Source organism: Mesoplodon mirus (genome assembly GCF_964341445.2).
Source record: "Mesoplodon mirus genome assembly, chromosome: 4".
NCBI classification, from domain to species: Eukaryota; Metazoa; Chordata; class Mammalia; order Artiodactyla; family Ziphiidae; genus Mesoplodon; species Mesoplodon mirus.
Genome location: NC_138979.1, coordinates 53933499 through 53960528, shown reverse-complemented (window position 1 = coordinate 53960528; position 27030 = coordinate 53933499). Strand labels below are relative to the sequence as shown.

Sequence of the window (27030 nt, the reverse complement as noted above, 5' to 3'; positions counted from 1 at the left end):
TAAGTGCAAGTTTGTACCTTTTGACCCATTTTACCCACCCTCCACCCCGATTCTGGCACCCATCAGTCTGTTCTCTTTATCTATGAGCTTGTATTTTAGATTCCATACATAAGTGAGATCATATGGCATTTGTCTTTCTCTGTCTGACTTATTTCACTTAGCACAATGCCCTCAAGAGCCATGTTGTCCCAAATGACAAGATTTCATTCTTTTTCTTTTTTTTTTCTTTTTGGCTGCGTTCGGTCTTCGTTACTGCACGCAGGCTTTTCTCTAGTTGCGGTGAGTAGGGGCTACTCTTCGTTGCGGTGTGCGGGTTTCTCATTGTGGTGGCTTCTCTTGTGGAGCACAGGCTCTAGGTGCGCAGGCTTCAGTAGTTGCAGCAGGTGGGCTCAGTAGTTGTGGCTCTCAGGCTCTGGAGCACAGGCTCAGTAGTTGTGGTAATGGGCTTAGCTGCTTCACAGCATGTGGGATCTTCCCGGACCAGGGATTGAACCCATGTCCCCTACATTGGCAGGCAGATTCATAACCACTGTGCCACCAGGGAAGTCCCAAGATTTCATTCTTTCTCAGGGCTGAATTATATTCCATTGTGCATGTGAGTGAGTGAGTGAGTGAGAGAGAGAGAGAGAGTGTGTGTGTGTGTGTGTGTGTGTGTGTATCACATTTTCTTTACCCATTCACCCATCAGTGGACACTTAGGTTGTTTCCATATCTCGGCTATTGTAAATAATGCTGCAATGAACATGAGGGTGCATATATCTTTTGAAATTAGTGTTTTTGTTTTCTTTGGATAAATACCCAGAAGTGGAATTGCTGGATCATATGGTAGTTCTATTTTTAATTTTTTGAGGAACCTCTATACCGTTTTCCATAGTGGCTGCACCAATTTACAATCCCCACTAACAGTGTATGAGGGTTCCCTTTTCTCTACATCCTCCTCGACACTTGTTATTTGTTGTCTTCTTGATGACAGCCATTCTTACAGGTGTGAGGTGGTATTTCATTGTGGTTTTGATTTTTATTTCCCTGATAATGACGTTGAGCGTCTTTTCATGTGCCTGTTGGCCCTCTGTACGTCTTCTTTGGAAAAATGTCTATTCAGATCTTCTGCCCATTCCTTCAGCTGACATTTTTTAAAATTTATTCTTTTATTTATTTATTTTTGGCTGCGTTGGGTCTTTGTTGCTGTGTGCAGGCTTGCTCTAGTTGCGGCGAGCAGGGCTACTCTTCATTGTGGTGAGCGGGCTTCTCATTGCGGTGTCTTCTCGTTGCAGTTGCAGAGCACAGGCTATAGGTGCATGGGCTTCAGTAGTTGTGGCACGTGGGCTCAGTAGTTGTGGCTCATGGGCTCTAGAGTGCAGGCTCAGTAGTTGTGGTGCACAGGCTTAGCTGCTTCGCGGCATGTGGGATCTTCCAGGACCAAGGCTCGTGTCCCCTGCATTGGCAGGTGGATTCTTAACCACTGCACCACCAGGGAAGTCCCCTTCAGCTGACTCTTGGAACAACGCAGGTTTAAACTATGCAGGTCCACTCATACAGATATTTTTTTGTAGTAAATACTACAGTACTACGTGATCTGTGGTTGGTTGAATCCATGGATGCAGAACTGTGGACATGAAGGGCCAACTATAAATTATATGTGGACTAATCCCCTCATTGCTCAAGGGTCGACTGCAATCAGATTGTTTTTTTCTGCTATTGAGTTGTGCAAGTGTTTTATATATTTTGGATATTAACCCCTTATCAGATATATGATGCAAATTCAGTAGATTGCTTTTTCATTTTGTTGATGATTTCCTTTGCTGTGCAGAAACTTTTTAGTTTAATGTAGTCCCACTTGTTTGTTTTTGTTGCCTTTGCTTTTGGAGTCAGATCCAGAAAATCATCACCAAGACTGAGGTCAAGGAACTTACTGTGTATGTTTTCTTCTAGGGATTTTAGGGTTTCAGGTCTTAAGTTCAATTCTTTAATCCATTTTGAGTTAATTTGTGTGTAAGATAGTGGTCCAGTTTCATTCTTTTACATATGGCTGTCTGGTTTTCCAAACACCATTTATTGAAGAGATGGTCCTTTCCCCATTGCATATTCTTGGCTCCTTTGTAATAAATTAACTGACCATGTGTGCATGGTTTATTTCTGGGTTTTCTATTCTGTTCCATTGATCTATGTGTCTGTGTTTGTGTCAATACCATACTGTTTTGATGACTGGAACTTTGTAGTATAGTTTGAAATCAGGGAGCATAATACCTCCAGCTTTGTTCTTTTTTTCTCTAGATTGCTTTGGCTATTCGGGGTCATTTGTGATTCCATACAGATTTCAGAATCATTTGTTCTAGTTCTGTGAATAATGACATTGGTATTTTCGTAGGGATTGTACTGAATCTGTAGATTGTCTTGGGTATTATGGTCATTTTAACCATTGATTCTTCCAATCTGTGAGCACAGTATATCCATATCTTTCCATCTGTTCATGTCATCTTCAATTTCTTTTATCACTGTCTTGTAGTTTTCCAAGTACACATCTTTTAATTAATTTTTATTGGAGTATGGTTGCTTTACAATGTTGTGTTAGCCTCCACTGCACAACAAAATCAATCAGCCATACACATGCAGATATCCCCTCCCTTTTGGACTTCCCTCCCATTTAGGTTACCACAGTGTATTAGGTAGAGTTCCCTGTGCTATACAGTATGTTCCCATCACTTGTCTATTTTATACATATCAATGATGTATATGCAAGTACACGTCTTTTACATCCTTGGTTGGATTTATTTCTAAGTATTTTATTCTTTTTGATGCAGTTGTAAATGGTATTGTTTCCTTAATTTCTCTTTCTGATAGTTCATTATTAACATATAGAAATGCAACAGGTTTTTGTACGTTGATTTTGTATCCTGCAACTTTACTGAATTTGTTTAATTCTAACAGTTTTTTGGTGGAGTCTTTGGCATTTTCTATATATAATATGTCATCTGCAAATAGTGACAGTTTCACATCTTCCTTTCTGATTTGAATGCCCTTATTTCTTTTTCTTGCCTCACTGCTCTGGCTAGGTCTTCCAATACTATGTTGAATAAAAGTGACATAAGTGGGCATTCTTGTCTTGTTCCTGATATTAGAAGAAAAGATTTCAGCTTTTCACCACTGAGTATGATGTTAGCTGTGGACCTGGCATATATGGCCTTTATTATGTTGAGGTGTATTACCTCTATACCCACTTTGAGTGTTTTTAGCATAAATGGATGTTGAATTTTCTCAAATCTTTTTCTGCATGTATAGAGATGATCATATGATTTTTATCCTTCATTTTTGTAAATGTGGTATAACACATTGATCGACTTTGCAGACGTTGAACCATCCTTGCATCCCTGAAATAAATCCTACTTTATCATTGGTATATGATCCTTTTAATGTATTGTTGAATTGGGTGTGCTAATATTTTTTTGAGGTTTTCTGTGTTTATGTTCATCAGCGATACTGGCCTGTAACTTTCTTTTTTTGTGGTGTCCTTGTCTGACTTTGGTATCAGGTAATGCTGGCCTTATGAGTTTGGAAGTGTTCCCTCCTCTTCTGTTTATTGGAAGAGTTTGAGAAGGATTGTATTCTTCTTTGAATGTTTGGTTGCATTCACCAGTGAGCTGTCTAGTCCTGGACTACTGTTTGTTGGGAGGCTTTGATTACTGGTTCAATTTCCTTACTAGTAATCAGTCTGTTCACATTTCCTGTTTCCTCATGATTCAGTCTTGGTAGGTTGTATGTTTCTAGGAATTTATCCATTTCTTCTGTATTGTCCAATTTGTTGGAATGTAATTGTTCCTGTGGTCTCTTATGATCCTTTGTATATCTGTGGTATCAGTTGTAATGTCTCCTCTTTCATTTCTGATTTTATCTATTTGAATCCTTTTTTTTAATAGTTTTTAATATGTGTTTTTACTTATTTATTTGGCCATGCCACATGGCATGTGGGATCTTAGTTCCCCAACCAGGGATTGAACCATGCCCCCTGCAGTGGAAGCACAAAATCCCAACCACTGGACTGCCAGGGAATTCCCAGTCCTCTCTTTTTGGCTTGGTAGATCATAGCAAAAGGTTTGGAAACTTAGTTTATCTTTTCAGAGAATCAGCTCTTAGATTTATTAATCTTTTCTATTGTCTCTTTTGTCTCTAATTCATTTATTTCTGCTCTGATCTTTGTTATTTCCTTCCTTTTAGTAACTTTGGATATCATTTGTTCTTTTTCTAGATCCTTGAGGTGTAAAGTTAGGTTCTTTATTCGAGATTTTTCTTGTTCCTTGAGGTAAGCATTTATTGCTGTGAACTTCCCTCTTACAACTGCCTTTGCCATGTAGCATAAGTTTGGTATGTTGTATTTCCCTTTACATTTGTCTAAAGGTACTGTTTCTCTTTTGATTTCTTCTTTGACCTTCTGGTTGTTCAGTAGCAAGTTGTTTTCATCTCCACATGTTTGTCATTTTTCTAATTTTCTTCTTGTAGTTGACTTCTACTTTCATACCATCATGGCTGGGAAAGATGTTTGATATGATTTCAGTCTTCTTAAATTTATTAAGACTTGTTTTGGGAATTCCCTAGTGGTCCAGTGGTTAGGACTCCATACTTTCACTGCCAAGGACCCAGGTTCAATCCCTGGTCTGGGAACTAAGATCCCATGAGCCACACGGTATGACCGAAAAAAAAAGACTTGTTTTGTGGCCTTACATATGATCTACCTGGGGAATATTCCATGTGCACTTGAGAAGAATGTGTATTCTGTTGTTTTTGTATGGAATGTTGTGTATGTATCTGTTAAGTCTATCTGATCTAATGTGTCATTTAAGGCCAGTGTTTCCTTATGGATTTTCTGTCTGGATGATCTATGCATTGATGTAATTGGGGCACTAAAGTCCCCACTATTTATTGTATTGCTGTCTATTTCTCACTTTAAGTCAGTTAATATTTGCTTTATATAGTTAGGTGCTCCTATATTGGGTGCCTAAACATTTACAAACGTTACATCCTCTTGTTGTATTGACCCCTTTATCATTATATAATGCCCATCTTTGTGTCTTATTACAGTCTTTGTTTTAAAATCCATTTTGTCTGACATACCTATCCTAGGTTTGTTTTGGTTTCCATTTGCATGGAATATAGTTTTCCATCCCTCTACTTTCACTCTGTGTGTCCTTGTATCTGCAGTGAGTCTCTTGTAGGCAGCATATAGATGGGTCTTGTTTTTTTAACCCATTCAGCTGCTCTGTCTCTTGATGGGAGAATTTAGTCCATTTAAAGTGATTATTGATAGGTTTGTACCTACTGCCATTTTGTTAATTGTTTTCTGGCTGTTTTGTAGTTCCTCTCTGTTCCTTTCTTCTCTTGCTCTCTTCCTTTGTGGTTTGATGACTTTTAGTGGTATGCTTAAATTCCTTTCTCATTATCTTTTGTGTATTTACTGTAGGTTTTTACTTTGTGGTTACCATAAGGCTTACACATTATATTTTAGACTTACAACTTATAAGTCTATTTTAAGTTGATAACAAGTTCAAACACATTCTAAAGCTCCATTTTCCTCCTGCCCACATTTTATGTTTTTGATATCACATCTTTTTATTTAAACATCTTTATTAGAGTATAATTAATGTCACATCTTTTTATCTTGTGTATCTCTTAACTAATTATTGTGTATTTTACTACTTCTGTCTTTTAACCTTCATACTAGCTTTCTAAGCTTTCTAGCTTTCTACCTTTACTGTATATATTTACCTTTAATGGTAAAATTTATACTTTATGTTTTTGTTACTAATTAGTGCCCTTTATTTTCAGCTCAAAGAAGTCTCTCTAACACTTCTTGTAAGGTCAGTTTAGTGGTGATGAACTCCTTTAGCTTTTGCCTGTCTGGAAAACTCTATCTCTTCTTCAATTCTGAATGATAAATTTGCCAGGTAGAATATTCCTGTTGGAAGTTCTTTTCTTTCAGCACTTTGAATATATTGTGCTACTCCCTTCTGGCCTGCAAAGTTTCTGCTGAAAGATTAAGATTCTCTCCTTGTTTTTAACTTTTGACACTTTAATTATATGTCCTGATGTGAGTTTTCTATCTCTTTGTTGAAGTTCTCACTGTTGTTCATCCATTCTTCTCCTGAGGTGGTAAAGCATCTTTATGACCATTATTTTGAACTCCTTATCAGGTAAATTACTTACCTCTGTTTAATTAAGGTTTTTTTCTGAGGTTTTATCTTGTTCTTTCATTTGGAACATAGTCCTCTGTTTCTTCATTTTGCTCAACTCTATGCATTAGATACCACAGCCGCCTCTCCCAGTCTTGAAGCAGTGGACTTTGTAGGAGATGAACCATATTGCTCAACCATGCCCCAGCTCTTGGTTGTCTCAAAGCTTTGTGATTGTCTATGCAGCCGCCTATCTTATTTTCAACAGTTCCCAGTAGTTGAAGGTGTGCCAAGACCTGTCAGTGTCCCAAAGGGAAGAATCTCAGGCAGCAGCTTTTAAAGTATGCAAATATATACAGGCCTATGGGACTGCAAGCATAAGTTTCACTAGCCACCAGAGCTGGAGGTGTCCCTCCCACCAGAGTCAAAAAATTGGGGTCCAGACGAGGGTATAAACTCCTTTCTGGGAGATACCAGTGAGCCGTGGCAAGGCAGAGGGAGAGTGCAAAGATGACCTCCCTGGCCTGTGTTGTCTGAGAGTACCTCTGTAAGCCCCTAAGTGTGTGCCAAACCAGAAGCCTGCCTCTCAGGCCAAAGCTCCCAGATAAGTAAATTGGCCTCTTTTACAGGAAGACTTGGGGTTTTAGTCTGCTGTCTGTGCAGTGCCCTGGAGGTGGTAGCCTACCAAGCACTATCTTCAGTGGTTAGAGTCCTGTGGGACCCAGGAACACCAGTCCCTCCCCCCTGGCCTCCAGAGACAGGCAATCAAGGGGCATCCCGTGGGCTGCAGTCACAAAAAAATCGGGCACCAGACACGTCTAAGCGCTCCCCTTCAGGATATACTGGAACTGTGGAGCATGGCAGAAGGAGAGGACAGCACCCATCCTCCAGGTTCTCTGGAAAGGATTATAGTCAGCCCTTAGGTGTGTGTCTAATTAGAAGCCTACCCCTCAGGCTGCAACTATGATGATAAGCATATAGGCCTCTTTCAGAGAAAGGCTGAGCTCCTAGGTCTGTTGTTTCTTGCTGTGCCTGGAGAGTGATAGCTGTTTAAGAGCTCTTTCTCCATTGGTTACAGTCCTCTGGGGCCTGTGAGCATAAGCCCCGCTGGCCACCAGAGCCAGGTGACATAAAGGTGTCCCCTGACAGCAGCTACAAAAATCCGAGTGCCAGACAAGGGTATAAGCTCCTTTCCGGAAGATACTGGTGAGCTAGAGCAAGGCTCTAGCCTTGCTAGAACACAAAGGTTGCATCTGCTGGCCTCCACTCCCTGAGAGCAACTCTGTAGGCCCCTAGAACTGCACCAGACCAGAAGCCTGCCCCTCAGGCCAAAGCTCCTGGACAAGCAAAGTCTCAGAAAGACTGGGTATGTTTGTCTGTTTTCTATGCAATGCTGTGGGGATGGCAGTCTGCCAAGAACTGCCTCTCCATTGTTATAGTCTCATGGGATGCAGGAATGAATGTAAGCCTCTCTGGCCTCCAGAGCCAGGTGATAAACGGGCATCCCCTGATGGGAGCTGCCAAAACTGGGGCACTGGATGCATGTGAAAGTTCCCCTCCAGGAGATGTTGGTGCTCTGGAGTATGGCAGAGGAGAGCTTGAAGATGGTGCCTGCTGTCTGGAGCAAAACAGAAAAGGAGTGTAAAGATGGCACCAACCCAAAGCAGAACACACACACACAAACAAAACGCGGTACCTGCAGGTTTTACCAAGGCAAAGGGAGAGCATGAAGATGGCACCCACCAGCCTCCATCCCTGGAAGGTATCTCAACAGGCCCCTGCCCCTCAGGCTGATGCTTTAAGGTTAGCAAATAAGCCTCACATAAAGTCTCGGTGCTTTTCAAAGGTCTGCTTCTGCATGGGACCCTAAAGTGAGTGAGTCTGTGCCCAAGCCCTTTAAGAGCCATTTCTAAGTCTCGTGGGTCTGGTGGATGCAAGCCCTGCTGGTTTTCAAAGCTGTTTTGAGGCCTCATCTCTCAAGTGCAGGTCTTAAAAGTTGGGGTGCCTGGTGAAGGGAGAAGCTCTGGGTTTTGAGTTCCCTCCCTATGTGGGTTGCTGCCCTGGGTGTGGGCTTATGCTGAGATTGTGTCTCAGCCTCTCCTACCCACTACAATGTGGTTCCCTTCTTACTTGCCCAATGTGCAGGAGTCGCTGTTAGTTTTTAGGGTTTTTTTCAGAGCAAATTGTTCCATATGTAGCTGTAGATTTAGTGTGTCCATGGAAGGAGTTAAGCTCAGCATCTTCCTATGTCACCATCTTGAGCTGGAATCCCCAGGCATTCTTTTTTCTTCTTTTTTTTTAATTGAAGTATAGTCGATTTGCAATGTTATGTTAATTTCCGCTGTACAGCAAAGTGATTCAGTTATATGTATATATACATTCTTTTTACATTCTCTTCCATTATGGTTTATCATAGGATATTGAATATAGTTCTCTGTGCTATACAGTAGGACCTTATTATTTATCCATTCTATACATAAAAGGTTACATCTGCTGACCCCAACCTCCCACTCCATCCCTCCCACAACCCACTCCCCCTGGCAACACCAAGTCTGTTCTCTATGTCCGTTGAGTCTGTTTCTGTTTTGTAGATAGGTTCATTTGTGTCATATTTTAGATTCCACATATGAGTGATATCATATGGTATTTGTCGTTCTCTTTCTGACTTACTTCATTTAATATGATAGTCTCTAGTTGCATCCATGTTGCTGCAAATGGCATTATTTTGTTCTTTTTTATGGCTGGGTAGTATTCCATTGTGTATATGTACCACATCTTTCTTATCCATTCATCTGTCGATGGACATTTAGGTTGTTTCCACATCTTGGCTATTGTGAACAGTGCTGCCATAGGGGTGCATGTATCTTTTTGGATTAGAGTTTTGTATGGATATATGCTCAGGAGTGGGATTGCTAGATCATATGGCAACTCTATTTTTAGTTTTTTAAGAAACCTTCATACTGTTCTCCATAGTGGCTGCACCAACTTACATTCCCCCCACCAGTGTGGGAGATTTCCCTTTTCTCCACACCCTCTCCAGTATTTGTTATTTGTACAGTTTTTAATGATGGCCATTCTGACGGGTGTGACGTGGTACCTCATTGTAGTTTTAATTTGCATTTCTCTAATAATCAGTGATGTTGAGCATCTTTTCATGTGCTTATTGGCCATTTGTATTTCTTCTTTGGAGAAATGTCTATTTAGGTCTTCTGCCCATTTTTCAACTGGGTTGTTTTTCTGTTGAGTTGTATGTACTGTCTGTATATTTTGGAAATTAATCCCTTGTCGGTTGCATTGTTTGCAAATATTTTCTTCCATTATGTAGATTTTATTTTGTTTATGGTTTATTTTGCTGTGCAAAAGCTTGTACGTTTGATTAGGTCCCATTTGTTTATTTTTGTTTTTATTTCTATTGTCTTGGGAGACTGAACTAAAAGATCATTGGTGCAATTCCCTGCAGGCATTCTTGACTATATCTTTGCTCCCTGATCCCAATACCTGGAATGTACATCCCACAACTGCCTCTCCTCAACTCAACTTTTCACATTTTGGTTTTTTTTTTTTTTTTTGAGCCTTTCCCAACCTCCAGGGGAAGTGACCCTTCCCTCTTAACCTTGTCCTAATAGATTTCGTTAATACTACATTGCCAACTTGCTATTTTATCTCAAGGATGGCTCCTAGGAAAGGGTATATAGTTTTGACCTTTTATTTCCTGAAGCAAGTAACAAATATTAAATTTAGAGTGACGCTGCCCTTAGGGACCTCCGAAGTTACACATCTCTAGCTACAAGAGCACTGATTATACCACAGACTGGCTTGTACTATGAATCCCTTTAGATTGATCACTATGGTCTTGTAATCTCTGAAGCTGAAATTATGAGAACTTCCATCAGCAAGTATTTGTTGCATTGTGTGAAAAGCTGTAACCTTGCAGGGAAGGAGGGGGAGGTGGGGAATGGGATTAGACGTAGGAAAGAAAAATATAATTTTCCACATTTAAAAATCAGCATATAAACACTCAATAAACTAGGAAAAGAAGGCAACTTTTTTAACATGAAAAAGATCATGTATGAAAAATTCAAAGCAAACATCATACTGAATGGTGAAAGACTGAAAGCTTTTCCCCTAAGATTAGGAACAAGACAAAGATGCTTTTGCCACTTCTATTCAACATAGTATTGGCAATTTTAGCCAGAGCAAATAGGCAAGAAAAAGAAAAGGCATTAAAATTGAAAGGAAAAAGTAAAATTATCTGTTTGCAGATAATACAATCTTTTATGTAGAAAACTCTAAAAATAAAAAACCAAACTGCTAGAGCTAATATACCAATTTGGTAAAGTTACAGGATACAGAATCAACACAAAAAATCAGTTGTTTTTGTACACTAACAATGAACAACCCAAAAATAAAATTAAGACAATCTCATTTACAATAGCATTTTTAAAAGGAATAAAATACATAGTAAAACATTTAACCAAGAAGACAAAAGATTTGTATTAAAAACTACAAAACACTGCTGAAAGAAATTTTATAAATACCTAAATAAATGGAAAGACATCCCACGTTCATGGACTGGAAGACTTGATATTGTTAACATGACAATACCACTAATAGAAGTACAAAGATTCAATGCAATTTCTGTAGAAATCCCAGTGGCATTTTTTGCAGAAACAGAAAAGCCCATTCTAAAATTCATATGGAATCTCAAATAATCCCAAATAGCCAAAACAATCTGAAAAAGCAGAACAAAGTTGCAGGACTCACACTTTTCTGATTTCAAAACTTACTACAAAGCCATAGTGTAGTACTGACATAAATTAGTTTTCAGGGTTCTTTCAGAGGAAATTGTTCCATACGTAGCTGTAGTAGTGACATAAAGTGAAAGAGAAAAGAGAGTCCAGAAGTAAACCCTCAAATATATGGGCAATAGAATTTTGACAAGAGCAACTGGATCATTCAATGGGGAAATGACAGTCTTTTCAACAATGGTGCTAGGGAAACTGGATATCCACATGCAAAAGAATGAAGTTAGACTCTTACCTAATACCATATACAAAAATTAATTCAAAACTCTTAGAAGAAAATATAAGGGGAAAGCTTCATGACTTTGGATTTGACAGCGATTTCTTTGATATGATACCAAATGAAGGGGCAACAAAAGAAAAATTAGATAAACTGGACTTTGTCAAAATTAAAAACTTTTGTGTCTCCAAGGACACTAACAACAGAGTAAAAAGACTAACCACAGAATGGGAGAAAAATATTTGCAAATCATGTCTCCAGTAGGGATTAATAGATATATTAAAAACTCCTACAACTCAACAACAACAAAAATAAACCACTTGATTCAAAAATAGGCAAAGGACTTAGACATTTCCCCAGAGAAGATATACAAATGGCCAACTAAGCACATCATTCAACATCATTAATGATTAGTAAAATGCAGTTCAAAACCACAATGAGATACCACTTCACACTCATTATGATGGCTATTATTTTCTAAAAAAACTGAAAAATAACAGGTATTAGCTAGAATATGGAGAAATTAGAATCCTCATGCATTGCTGGTGGGAATGTAAAATGGTGCAGCCACTGTGGAAAACAGTTTGGCGGTACCTCAGAAAGTTAAAGAATTACCATATAATCTAGCAATTCCACTCCTATGTATACACTCAGAAGAATTGAAAGCAAGGACTCAAACAGATATTTGTACACTTACGTTTGCAGCAACATTCTTCATAATAGCCAAAAGGTAAAAGCAACCCAAAGTTACATCAACAGATTAATGGATAAACAAAATGTGGTGTATATGTACAATGGAATATTATTCAGTCTTAAAAAGGCAGGCAATTCTGATACATGCCATAGTATGGATGAACCTTGAAAACATTATGCTAAATGAAATATGCCAGTCACAGAAGGATAATAGTATGATTCATAGAATGTAGAATAGAGGTACCAGGGCTAGGGTAAGAGGAATGGGGAATTACTGTTTAATTGGTACATTTTCTGTTCTGGATGATTTTTAAAGTTCTGGAAATAGTGGCGATGGTTGCATAATATTGTGAGTTTACTGAATGCTACTGAATTGTACACTTAAATTATTAACATGGTAAATTTTACGTATATTTTACCAGCATAAACAAACTTTTTTTAAAAAATAAGTGAATATCAATATCTGCCTGAAGCTTTCATAAACAAATAAAGGGAGTAGGCAAGAATGATGACTCTGAGATGCATGGTCACTCAGGTTCTCCGTCCCATTAACCAGGTGGTGGTATGATTTGCTAGCAAGACATCCATTCCCCAAGTCTCCCCAGCCACATAACACTGAGAAGCAGAAACAACTTGATGTTGGGGAAGCATCTTTTTCCTATATTTAACCTGCACTGAACCACTTTCCTGTGTATGGAAGCATGCAGTCATTCAGAGGGAGTTACTAATGAGTTAGTAGGTGGCATTGTGAAAGTCTCTGTTGGTAATTATTTAGACCCTCTAATTTCAGGAATATGATACCCTTACAAATGTTGAGATTATTGAAAGAATATATCAACATTTCACAGCGACTCAGTTGCATTTTTGAGACCAAAATGTAAAATGCACAGAAGTACTGGAGTGCTCTCTGGGTTTCTTCTCCCTGCTAAGACACGGGTGGGCGCCTCTGCAGCCGCCCTGCAGGACTCCCTCCGTGGGGAGGCCCCGCCCACTTTCCACACACAGGCCTACAGTCACAGCATCTGGTCTTGGCCCTGCATCATCCTGCTCCTTTTCTGAAAACAAAGCCCCTCCCTCTAGCAACCGTCCAGTCCTTTTCTTCTCCCCAACACAGTTTCATCTTCCTCCAGCATCTTTTTGCTTTCCAACATTTTCTTCCTTTGTATTTTTCTTCCTCCCTGACTTTTTGAGAGGCTTAAACTTATGGGGTGACCACCAAGTAAGTGGTCCCACAACTGACTTATGTACAAGATAGTGCAGAGTTCCCTCCTTTTCATGTGAGGCCGTACATGATAAACCAAAATGGAACAGAAGCCATGAAAAGCCCATCAGACAATTCACACGCAAGCAATACAAGCTGAGCCTAGCTTTTCCAACATTCAGTTTTAAAAATGGTGGCCCCCGCTGCCTCTCGGAGCCCTCTCTCTCTCTGTTCTCACACCTCTCCCTGGCGCTGCCACAGGCACAGGAAACCCACACCTGTGGCTGTCCCCAGACAATGACAGGCCAGAAAACTGCTGTGCGGGGGGCAGCCTCTAGGGAATAGTTTCATTGAAGAAACGACATTGTAAATCCTTGCTGGATTTGTAGAGGACTACCCCCACTACCACAATCATCTCCCTATGGGTTTAAAAAAGCTTCTTTAGTTCTCCTGAAAAGTTAAGGCCTATTTGTAATGGTTTCTATGGGTTAAAAAAATATAAACTCACAACAATTCTAAAGTTCCAACTGCTGCCTTTTTATAAAGCAGCTTTTAAAGGAGTTTTTAAATTAAAATATCCTTAACCATGGTATTTCTGGAAATAAGCTTATAAGGGATGTTTCTTTTCCTCTTTGTGCTCTTTTGAATTGTCCCCAAATTCTACAATAAACATACAAAGAATTTTGCTTGTTTGAAACATATGCACACAAACATTTCTTTAAAAGGAGGACTGCCTAGATACAGCATCTCCTTGACATTCACAGATTTGACAACTGCCATCTTAACTATCTGAAAAGTCTGAATGACCCCAAAATGTACTACAGTGTAATATTTTGCAGCAGCATGAACATGAATCTCACCTCAGAGCTCACATGTAGAAGTGAGTCACATGGCCGGTGACCACTCTACTAGGCACCCATCACTCACACCTCAGCCAAGTTTTGTTGTTCTCTACCTACCTTCATTAAGGATCTGAGAAAACTGCTTAACGTTTTCATTTGTACTTTACTGCATTTCATGAGGGAAAAATATATGTGTGTGTGTGTGCGTGCGTGTGTGTATATATATGCCATATATATGTGTATGTGTGTGTGTGTGTGTGTGTACGCATGCCAAGGTGGCTTCTAAAACTCCTAAGATTCTTAAAGGTTTCAGGGCATATATTTCATAAATGTCAGTCTAACACATTACATAAACTGTTAAACAGCATTCTATAGAGAGCAGGGAATAACACTGATTTGTTGAAGTTACTACATCACTTCATACACTATATAAATTAAACAAAGCAGTAATTGGGAAGTATGCATAAATAATCCACATTTTGTTTTACTCCCCGAAAACAAATATATAAAGGTGACACAATAAGTTAAAAAACTCAAACAATATAAAAGAGATGAAAAATAGTCCCAGTTCCATTTCTTTCTGAATCCCACTACCCACTAAGATAGTCACTGTGAACAGGTATACGCTGCTCAAGAATTTTAATGCACGTATTTTTTTAATATTATATAAATGGAAGAATTCATGGAATAATTCTATATATATACTTCCACGGATTGTGTTTGACTCTACAATATTTTGTAGCTTTCTTTCTGTGGCCTAGCTGTTGATCAGTTTTATCTTTCTTAAATGTTACATAGCACAGTGTATTAAACCAGTGCCCTACTGGTGGACATATAAGTTATTTCTGATTTTTTGCAATAGCAATGTTTCCATGAATATCTTTTACATATGTTACTGTCCACGTTCACAAATGAAATTACTATGTCTAAAGAAAAGCCCATTAGAAATGGTGATCACTACCCTCTGAAAACAACTGTACCAATTTATACTCCTAACAGCAATATATGAGATTGCCCACCTTACGAAACTTTCACTAACAACGCATATTATCTGTCTTTATCATCTTGACTAATTTTGCTTTCCTTACACTTTCTTGAATATAAATGAGACTTAGTATTTTTCCATATGTTAAATTGACCATGTGCATTTCTTTCTTATTCATATATTTTGCCCAAGTACTTTTTTCATATATGTTACAAATATTAGTTTCAAGTTTATCATGTTTTCTACTTTGTTTATGGCATCTTTTACCATTATACAGTTAGATTTGTGAATTTCTAGCCTTCATGATATACTTACAAAGCTCCCTCCTACAACACGATCAAAAAGATGTTTTACTATAATGTCCTTGTGGTTTTATTTTTCACACTAAATCCTGAAGTCTTAAATTAATCTGGGAAAACATATGAGTTAGGAATGAAATTAATGATTCCCACATAAATTTTCATTTACACTAATACAACCTGTTGACTAATTCCTTATTTTCTCCACTAATGTGAAGTGTCTCCTTTGCCATGTAGTAAATTCCCATATACATAGTACTTCTAGGACACTACCTATGTCATCTCTGTCCTCCATTATTTTTGTTTTAAAACTTTTTAAGTTCCTCTTAAGAATATCTGCTTATAGAAGAACTTCTGAACTAATTAGAATAAATTTAAGGAGTAATTTGGGGGAAAACTACATGTCTATCATACTGGGTCTTCCCATCCAAGAATATGACATGGCTCTGTTAATTCTAGCTTTTTCTGTCCTTTTATAAAGTTTTATAATTTCTTCATCCAGGTCTTGCATCTTTCTCAATAAATTTATCCTCAAGTACTGATGAGTTTTTAATACAACTGTGAATAGGATCTTTTGCTATGTATAAGAAAGCAGTTGTTTTTTGCCTATTTTCTATTTGGCCATCTTACTAAGCTTTTTAGCTCCACATTAAGCATTTATTTATCAAATCAATATCTGTGTTTATTTTTTGTTAACTGAGGGCTAGAAAAGCAGGTCGCCTGTGTTCCAGAGATAGCTAGGGCTAAACTTTCTTTCATAATTTCCAACTGATTCTCTTGAAATGTTGTAGGATGTACTAATTTGGTCTTTCCTCTTCACTACTTATTCTTATTTCTTTTCCTTGTCTACTGCCTTGTCCCACAGCAGCAGTCCTCCTGGCTGATTCCTGACTGTAATGGAAAGAAGTGCTTCACTATTAACTGTGATGATCACTCACAGCTTTTGATAGATAATCCTCAACAAGTTAAGAACATGTCTATTCCTATAATAATAGGGTTTATACTAGGGTTTTTTTTCTTCTTTTAATCAGTCATGAATTTGCAATTTTATCAAAACCTATTTGGGCATTTTGATTTTTGTTCTCCCAATAAATTATACTTTCTAATATTAAATCAGTCTTGCATTATTGAAATAAATCCTACTTGATCTCTGTATATTACTGTTTTAGGACACTACTGGATTCTATCTGCTAACATTTTATTTAAGATTCTTTAATTTATAGTAAGATAAAGGTACATTTTTTTTCCTTTTGGATGGTATCTTTGTTAGGGTTTAGACATGGGGTTATTTTAGCCTCCCATACACCCTTTCAGTTAAATGATTTCAAATGACAGTGGTCTTTCTCACCATCACCTTTCCTTTTTAAATGAAAACCTTAACAATTACGGATCCAAAAAGCACATAAGTAATTCTAGCCAAGTGGATATCTAAGGATGTAAAAGCAAGATGTATCAGGTGATCACACATCTCCATCCCCATTCAGTAAACAAATGTGTATTACTCAACTAAAATTCATCACACTATGGACTGTCCAAGAAAAATGACTGCCCTTAATTGATATTAGTGGTAAACAAAAAGAGAATGAAGCGTTACCACACCCCATCATATACTTTTTAAAGCTGACGTAAGCTATTTATTTGTTTAATTTTTACTGAAGTGTATTTGATTTACAATACTGTCTGGGTTTCAGGTGCACAGCAAAGTGATTCAGTTATACATACACATATAACGATTATTTCAGATTCCTTTCCCTTATAGGTTATTACAAAATATTGAGTATAGTTCCCTGTGCTATACAGTAGGATCTTGTTGGTTATCTATTTTATATATAGTAGTGTGTATATGTTAATCCCAAACTCCTATCATAATTTATCCCTTGCCCCGCTTTCCCCTTTGGTAACCTTAAGTTTGTTTTCTATGTCTGTGGGCCTATTTCTGTTTGGTATATAAATTCATTAGTATCTTTCTTTTTTAGATTCCACATATAAGCAATATATGGTATTGGTCTTTCTCTGTTGGCTTACTTCACTTAGTATGGTAATCTCTAAGTCCATCCATGTTACTGCAAATGGCATTATTTTATTTTTTATGGCTGAGTAATATTCTATTGTATATATGTACCACATCTTCTTTATCTATTCCTCTGTTGATGGACATTTAGGTTGCTTCCATGTCCTGGCTATGGTAAATAGTGCTGCAGCGAACATTGGGGTGCATACATCTTTTCAAATTATGGTTTTCTCCATATATATGCCCAGGAGCGGGATTGCTGGTCATATGGTAGTTCTAGTTTTACTTTTTTAAGGAACCTCCATACTGTTGTTCATAATGGTTGTAACCAATTTACATTCCTACCAACAGTGCAAGAGGGTTCCCTTTTCTCTACACCCTCTCCAGCATTTATTGTTGGTCGACTTTTTGATGATGGCCATTCTGACTGATGTGAGGTGATACCTCACTGTAGTTTTGATTTGCATTTCTCTAATAATTAGTGATGTAAGCATCTTTTCATGTGCTTTTTGGCCATCTGTACATCTTCTTTGGAGAAATGTCTGTTTAGATCTGCCCATTTTTTGATTGGGTTGTTTAGTGTTTTTGTTATTGAGCTGCATGAGCTGTTTGTATATTTTGAAGATTAATCCCTTGTCAGTTGCTTCATTTGCAAATATTTTCTCCCATTCTGAGGGCTGTCTTTTTGTTTTCTTTATGGTTTCCTTTGCTGCGCTGAAGGTGTTAAGTTTAATTAGGTCCCATTTGTTTATTTTTGTTTTCATTACTGTAGGAGGTGGATCCAAAAAGATTTTGTTGCCATTTATGTCAAAGAGTGTCCTGCCTATGTTCTCCTCTAAGAGTTTTACAGTATCCAGTCTTACATTTAGGTCTTTAATCCATTTTATTTTTGTGTATGGTGTTAGAGAATATTCTAGTTTCATTCTTTTACACATAGCTGTCCAGTTTTCCCAGCACCACTTATTGAAGAGACTGTCTTTTTTCCATTGTATATTCTTGCCTCCTCTGTCATAGATTAGTTGACCATAGGTGCATGGGTTTATCTCTGGACTTCCTATCCTGTTCCATTGATCTATATTTGTTTTGGGGCCAGTACCATACTGTTTTGATTACTGTAGCTCTGTAGTACAGTCTGAACTCAGGGAGCATGCTTCCTCCAGTTCCGTTTTTCTTTCTCAGGACTGCTTTGGCTATTTGGGGTCATTTGTGATTCCATTAAAATTGTAAAATTTTTTGTTCTAGTTCTGTGAAAAATGCCATTGGTAATTTAATAGAGATTGCATTGAATCTGTAGATTGCTTTGGGTAGTATAGTCATTTTGATAATACTGATTCTTCCAATCCCAGAATGTGGTGTATCTTTCCATCTGTTTGTGTCATGTTCAGTTTCTTTCATCATCGTCTTATAGTTTTTGGAGTATAGGTCTTTTGCCTCCTCAGGTAGGTTTATTCCTAGGTACTTTGTTCTTTTTGATGTGATGGTAAATGGGAATGTTTCCTTAATTTCTCTTTCTGATCTTTGGTTGTTAGTGTATAGGAGTGCAAGAGATTCCTGTGTATTAATTTTGTATCCTGCAATTTTAACAAATTCACTGATGAGCTTTAGTAGTTTTCTAGTAGCATCTTTAGTATTTTCTATGTATAGTATGTCATCTGCAAACAGTGACAGTTTTACTTCTTCTTTTCCAATTTGGATTTTTTAAATTTCTTTTTCTTCTCTGATTGCCGTGGCTAAGACTTCCAAAACTATGTTGAATAAAAGTGGGGACAGTGGACATCCTTGTCTTGTTCCTGATCTTAGAGGAAATGCTTTCAGCTTTTCACCATTGAGTGTGATGTTAGCTGTGGGTTTGTCATACATGGCTTTTATTATGTTGAGGTAGGTTCCCTCTAGGCCCACTTTCAAGAGTTTTTATCATAAATGGGTGTTTAATTTTGTCAAAAGCTTTTTTTGCATCTATTGAGATGATCATATGGTTTTTATTCTTCAATTTGTTAATGTGGTATATCACACTGATTGATTTGAGGATACTGAAAAATCCTTGCATCCCTGGGATAAATCCCACTTGATCATGGTGTATGACCCTTTTAATGTATTGTTGGATTTGGCTTGCTAGTATTTTGTTGAGAATTTTTGCAGCTATGTTCATCAGTGATATTAGCCTGTAAGTTTCTTTTTTGTGGTACCTTTGTCTGGTTTTGGTTATCAGGGTGATGGTGGCCTCGTAGAATGAGTTTGGGAGTGTTCCTTCCTCTGCAGTATTTTGGAATAGTTTCAGAAGGATAGGTGTTTACTCTTCTCTAAATGTTTGATAGACTTTGCTGTGAAGCCATCTTGTCCTGGACTTTTGTTTGTTTGAAGTTTTAAAATCAGAGTTTCAATTCTGGTACTTATGATAGGTCTGTTCACATTTTCTGTTTCTTCCTGGTTCAATCTTGGAAGTTTGTACCTTTCTAAGGATTTGTCCATTTCTTCTAGGTTGTCCATTTTATTGGCATATAGTTGCTTGTCTCTTATGATCCTTTGTATTTCTATGGTGTCCACTGTAACTTCTTTTTCATTTCTAATTTTATTGATTATTTATTTGAGCCCTCTCCCTTTTTTTCTTGATGAGTCTGGCTGAAGGTTTATCAATTTTGCTTATCTTCTCAAAGAACCAGCTTTTAGTTTCTTTGATCTTTTCTGTTATTTTCTTCATCTCTATTTCATTTATTTCTGCTCTGATCTTTATGATTTCTTTTCTTCTATTAACTTTGGGTTTTGTTTGCTCTTCTTTCTCTAGTTGCTTTAGGTGTAAGGTTAGGTTGTTTACTTGAGATTTTTCTTGTTTCCTAAGGTAAGATTGTCTTGCTATAAACTTCCCTCTTAGAACTGCTTTTGCTGTGTCCCATAAGTTTTGTATCATCTTGGCTTTCATTTTCATTTGTCTCCAGGTACTTTTTGACGTCCTCTTTGATTTTTTCAGTGATCCATTGGTTGTTTGATAGCATACTGTTTAGCCTCCATGTTTGTTTTTTTAAGTTTTTTCCTTGTAGTTGATTTCTAATCTTACAGCATTGTGGTCAGAAAAGAAGCTTGATATGATTTCAGTTTTCTTAAATGTACCAAGGCTTGCTTTGTTGCCCAACATGTGATCTATCCTGGAGAATGTTCCACATGCACTTGAGAAGGTGTATTCTGCTGCTTTTGGATGGAATGTTCTATAAATGTCAATTAAGTCCATCTGGTCTAGTGTGTCATTTAAGGCCTGTGTTTCCTTATTTATTTTCTGTCTGGATGATCTGTCCATTGATGTAAGTGGGGTGTTAAAGTCCCCCACTATTATTGTGTTACTGTTGATTTCTCCTTTTATGGTTATTAGCATTTGCCTTATATATCGAGGTACTCCTATGTTGAGTGCATATATATATTTACAATTGTTATAACTTCTTGGATTGATTCCTTGATCATTTTGTAATGTCCTTCTTTGTCTCTTGTAACAGTCTTTAAAGTCTATTTTGTCTGATATGAGTATTGCTACTCCAGCTTTCTTTTGATTTCCATTTGCATGGAATAGCTTTTTCCATGTCCTCACTTTCCGTCTGTATGTGTCCCTAGATTTGAAGTGGGTCTTTTGTGGACAGCATATATATGGGTCTTGTTTTTGTATCTATTCAATCTATGTCTTTTGGTTCGAGCATTTAATCTGTTTATGTTTAAGGTAATTATCAGTGTGTTCTTATTGCCATTTTGTTAATTGTTTTGGATTTGTTTTTGTAGGTCTTTTTTCTTCCCTTCCTCTTTTGTTCTCCTCTTGTGATTTGATAACTATCTTTAGTGTTGTGTTTGGACTGCTTTTTCTTTTTCGTGTGTCTATTATAGATTTTTGGTTTGCAGCTACATTGAGGTTTTGATATAGCAGTCTATATATGTATACAGGATTAAGTTGCTGGTCTCTTAATTTCAAATGCATTTGTACTCTCCTCTTCTCACAACTGCTGATTTTGATATCATATTTGTGGTTTGATTATTTCCTACCTTTACTGTATGTTTACCTTTATTGGTGAGCTTTCCCATTTGTAATTTTCTCATTTCTAGTGTGGCCTTTTCCACCTAGAGAAGTTCCTTTCGCATTTGTCATAAAACTGATGGTGCTGAATTCTCTTAGCTTTTGCTTGTCTGTAAAGCTTTTGAGTTCTCTGTTGAATACTAACGAGAGCCTTGCTGGGTTGAGTATTCTTGGTTGTAGGTTCTTCCCTTTCATCACTTTAAGTATATCATGCCACTCCCTTCTGGCCTGCAGAGTTTCTGCTGAAAAATCAGCTGATAACCGTATGGGGATTCCCTTGTATGTTATTTGTTGCTTAAACTTGTTGTTTTTAATATTTTCTTTTTGCCTTTAATTTTTGTCAATTTGATTAGTATGTGTCTTGGTATGTTCCTCCTTGGGTTTATCCTGTATGGGATTCTCTGCACTTCCTGGACTTGACTGTGCATTTCCTTTCCCATGTTAGGGAAGTTTTTGGCTATTATCTCTCTTCAAATATTTTCTCAGGCCCTTTCTCTCTTCTCCTTCTGGGACCCATATAATGCAAATGTTGGTATGTTTAATGTTATCCTGGAGGTCTCTTAGACTGTCCTCATTTCTTTTCATTCTTCTTTCTTTATTCTGTTCCACAGCAGTGATTTCCACCAGTCTGTCTTCTAGCTCACTTGTTCATTCTTCTGCCTCATTTATTCTACTATTGACTCCTTCTAGTGTATTTTTCATTTAGGTTATTGTATTGTTCATCTCTTGTTTGTTCTTTAAAGCTTCTAGCTCTTTATTAAACATTTCTTGTATCCTCTTGGTCTGTGCCTCCATTCTTTTTCCGAGATCTTGGGTCAACTTTACTGTTATTACTCTGAATTTTTTTTTTCAAGTAGACTGCCTATCTCCACTTCATTTAGTTGTTCTTCTGGGGTTTTATCTTGTTCTTTCACCTGGAACATATTTCTCTGCGATCTCATTTTATCTAACTTTGTTTGAGGTCTCTGTTCCCCAGCCTGCAGGACTGTAATTCTTCTTGGTTCTGGTGTCTGGTGAGGTTGGTCCAGGGGCTTGTGCAGGCTTCTTGGTGGGAGGGACTGGTGTCTGCCCCCTGGTGGGTGGAGCTGGGTCTTGTCCCTCTGGTGGGCAGGGCCATCTCAAGAGGTGTACTTATAGGTGGCTGTTGGCTCTGGATGACTTTAGGCAGCCTGTCTGATGACGGGTGGGGCTGTGTTCCCACCCTGTTGGTTGTTTGGCCTGAAGTGTCCCAGCACTGAAGCCTGTAGGCTGTTGGGTGGGGTGGGTCTCTTTGCCAAAATGGTGACCTCCAGGAGAGCTCACACCAATTGAGTATTCCCTGGGGCGTCCGCCACCAGTGTCCTTGTCCCCACAGTGAGCCACAGTCGACCCCCACATCCCCAGGAGACCTTCCAAGACCCTCAGGTAGGTCTGACCCAGGCTCCTATGACTGCTTTGCCCTGGGTCCCAGTGCACGTGAAACCTTGTGTGCGCCCTCCAAGAGTGGAGTCTCTGTTTCCTCCAGTCCTATGGAGCTCCTGCACTCAAGCCCCCCTGGCCTTCAAATCCAAATGCTCTGGGGACTCCTTCTCCTGATTCCAGACCCCAAGGCTGGGAAGCCTGATATTGGGCTCAGAACTCTCACTCCTGTGGGAATCTCTGCAATCTAATTACTTTCCAGCTTGTAGGTCACCCACCTGCCAGATATGGGATTGGATTATATTGTAGACGTGCCCCTCCTACTGTCTCCTTGTGGCTGCTTCTTTGTCTTCAGGTGTAGAATATCTTTTTGGTAGGTTCAAGTCTTTTTTGTTGATGGTTGTTCAGCAGTTAGTTGTGACTTGGTGTTTTTGTGAGAGGAGGTGAGCTCAAGTCCTTCTACTCCACCATCTTGTCTCCAGCCTCTCCCTCATTCTTAAGCAGAAGTTGAGCCCTCACAGGCAAATGTCTTTGATGCTTCATCATGAAAGATAATTGCCACTGCATGCTTCTTGTCTCTCGAGGCAGCTGGTTATATTTTTGATGTTGTACAGTTCAGTTACCTTGTGAAAGTTTCTGAAATATGCTGCCTTTTCATCTGGAAATTTTTCTAGCCCTCTGGGTCCTTTACTAGGTGCCTTCTTGAAAACCACCAGCATCGTCTGAAAATCTCATTTTGTTGCATTTCGCAGCTACTGCATGGTTTAGAAATTCTAAAGCTGACAGTAAGCTCTTTAACAAAATGAAGTCTGAGAATTCAAAGGAAAGCCAGCTGAGAATACAGGAAACATGTTTCTAGCCAAACCCTCAACACCTCAGGATGGTCTGGGCCCCCTGATGCTAGTACCAATCTTTATCAGATTTCAAGGAGCCTATGCCAAGAAAAAGACTACTTGGGATATGAGGCAAATTCCATTTGCCACTATTCTTGTTTATAGTACCAGTCAACCACCTAAGTAAGCTGTGTCATACGCTCTCCTGGATGGTCTCAAGAAAGGAACATCTCTCAGTATTAGGGCATTAAGTTTAAGTGAAATGTTACAGAGGCAATAAGAACCATGTATGACCAATTCAGGAGGGGTGGGGGGGAATCAGCACTGAAGGAAGGAGGAAAGAAACCTGAACAAATGAGTGTCTCTGGGTCTTCTAATCAGTCAAAAATCATCTGGACTAATGGTTTTGTTAAACATGAGGAATTATTATTCAAATATATACCCAGATATTTATTGAGGAACAGTATTTTTTACTACATTAATATTAGTGTTCTTATTGAAATTTTAAGATGAAGTCAATCTACTTTAGATTATATAATGTGAGGCAAATTCCTTTAAAAATTTAACTTTCACTGATTTCCCCTCTAAATGATCAAATATTTGTTTTATGCTTAAGTTAGCCTGTATTCATATGCCATAAATATAAAGGGAAAATGATCTGACAGACACTTGCTATCAAGGATACTGTGATATTTTCTTAATCTCAAATAGGCCAAAAACAGTTTTAGAGAAACATACTATAGCCACATATTTTAGGGGGAAGTGGCATGGATGGGGCTTCCTTAAATTTCTTCGGTACTCCTGTTCAAAAGAGACAATCAACACTGTTGTATAGGTGGAGAACAAACTAAAAGCATCTACAAAGTGTTTTCATATACATTTTACAGGATAATTTGATTCTATAGCAGCACCGTCCAGTAGAACTTTCTGCAACAGTGGAAATGTTCTGCACCTGTGCTGACCACTACCGTAGCCACTGGCCACACGTGGCTACAGAGCACTCTATAAGTATGGTGAGTGTAACTGAGCAATGGAATGTGAAAGTTCACTTTGATTCATTTAAATTTTAACAGGCACATGTGACTTCATGGTTGCACACTGGACAGTACAGTTTTAGACCAACAGAACCTTCTGTTTTGTAAGAAAAGTTTACCTTATATGTATATTAATCATTATGATAATACTCCCTAAAACTTTTAGTCAACATGTAATTCAGGGTAGAAACTTTTTATTTGCCTTCACTGTAGAGGTACTTAATGACAGAACACATACTAGATCCTCTTTCTTTTTTCTATCCTAGTTTCTTCTTTCTATGACTAAAAAGAACGATGAGTCATTTCAGTGGTTGGTCAAGGACAGGTCTTCTGCCTTGACTAAAGTAGTTAATACATCAAGGAAAAAATCTGTTCAGAAATCTCTCAAAGTAAATGTGAATTTTAATCTTGCAATTAAAAGCAAGGCCTCAGGCTTAGCCAACAGTTATGTCATCAAGAGAGCTCTCAGATTATTAGTCATATGAAAGAGTGAATGACACCATAATTTGTAAAACTTTTCTGAGCTTCTTTCTTCCTCTGGTTACTAGTGGAATATCCATAGAATAAATTCTATTTCATTAGATCAGAAAAAGTTTTGTTACAAACTTTCAATTTTAAACTAGTTTTAAAAAGAGGAGAAAGGTGAGAAATAGTTTATGTTTCACCTGGCAGGTCAGTATCTCTGGCAGGTATTCTTGCTAAACATTTTTTTTGTACAAGAAGAGACATTCAGGTTTGACTTTTGTTAAGTTATAACACAAATTCATTAAAACAATTATTTGCTATTTCAAGGGGGAAAAATTCTAGAACATCAAAGTATCTTTACCTCGTAATGAACAAACTGGTCCATTTTCTTGATTCTTAGAGCGCTTATTTCTGAACTGACTTGGAATATCTAATGAAAGGTCTTAAAAGGAAATAGGAAAACAGAACTGTTAAAGGCATATAACCACACTCAAAAAATAATTTCAAAAATTGATGTATTTTTAAGGATTTATCTCTTTACTGTCTTAGTTTTCAAAGGAAATATTACAGTTATTATTTTAATACAATATCATATCTCCATATGCCAAATATGTCTTACCTAGGAATGGATCAAACTTTCTAGATTCTGTCCCACATATGAGGCAGTTAACCTCATTTTGGAGAATGCCTCCGAATATAGCCGTGACAACTGTAGATGCTCCATTTCTAAAGAAAATCACACAGGAAAACATCTCAGTAAAAAACTAAAACACATGTGTGTAAAAGGTCCTATAGGTGGCTCTGTTTGGGGGGTATATATATATATATATATATATATATATATATATATATAATTTATTAATTTAAATTATAAAATAACACAAAAATTTCGAAGCTATATATAGACGTATACCAAATAAAAGGTTTAAGCCACTGTCCTTCCCCCAGCTCCTTTCCCAATCCCACTACTTTGTACAAAAGTTACTAACAAACAAACACTGAACATTTGCCATTACTAACAGATCATGTACATGCCTGTACTCAGGGCAACAGGACCCCTTTCTCCCAATTATACCCCTCAGAAAAGAGGGAACTGCCTTAGATTGGACCCTTTGCAAGACTTCTCATATTATGGGGAGCACTCTCAATTACTTTACTTTAAACAACAACCTTGATCAAAGATAGTTTCAGATTTTTTTAGATGGTCATATTTGGGGAAAATGAGGTAAACAAATTTAATACATACTTAGTAATCACTGGTGGAGATATGACTTCACATTTGAAGTGCTGGATGTTACTACCACAAGCCTTTTAAAAAGCTCACTTAAAACAATATAATAATTCCCTTGTGGAGATCAAAAAATATGTACAACACTTTAAGAACAATAAAAAACCAACTGTCCTAATGTTACTTAACCTCTCTGTGCCTCAGCTTCATCAAATGTGAAACAGGCGTAACATCTATCTACCTTAGAGGCCTGGTGACGATGAAATGGGAATATACGGACAGTGCTTTTAGACAAGTGCTTACCAAAAAGAAAGCCCTTAGAGTGTTGTAAGCATCTTTTATAACAATAATCAGGATCATACCTGTCTTTGGCTTTTCTTTCCTAAGTATGTATCTTGGACATGTAACTCACTCTTTGACAGGTGCACAGCCTGCCACGGTATGGACATGAACAGCATGCACAAGAACATTGCACACGAACAGCATGATTAGCAAGCACTTACATTATTTAGCACTTACATGCCAGGCTCCATTCTAAGTACTTTCCATGTAAATCAATTAATCCTCACAACAACGCTGAGGTAGATAAGATCATCCCCATTTTGCAGACCAGGAAGCTGAGGTTCAGAGGTTAAATAACTTGGCCCAAGTTCACACAGCTGGCCTGACCTGAGCACCTGCTCTGGACACTACGCTCCTTCTCTTAATTTAACTAATATAATATTAATGGGTAAATCAACTATACTTCAATTAAAAAATATTATTTTAAAAACCAAAATGGCTTTGGGTTTCACTGCAACAACAGGAACC

At 37.8% G+C, this 27030-nt stretch overlaps 1 protein-coding gene across 3 annotated transcripts in view; it reads right to left on the bottom strand.

The window, feature by feature from the left end:
* Window positions 1–27030, bottom strand: part of USP3 (ubiquitin specific peptidase 3) — a 100433-nt gene that overhangs the window by 7679 nt on the left and 65724 nt on the right. For all 3 annotated transcript variants that reach the window (XM_082619641.1, XM_082619640.1, XM_082619642.1), the window contains 2 exons: window positions 25612–25718; window positions 25354–25434 (listed from right to left, as the gene is read on the bottom strand). In XM_082619641.1, the coding sequence (XP_082475767.1) occupies window positions 25354–25434; window positions 25612–25718 (188 nt within the window). The remainder of the gene's footprint in view (window positions 1–25353; window positions 25435–25611; window positions 25719–27030) is intronic.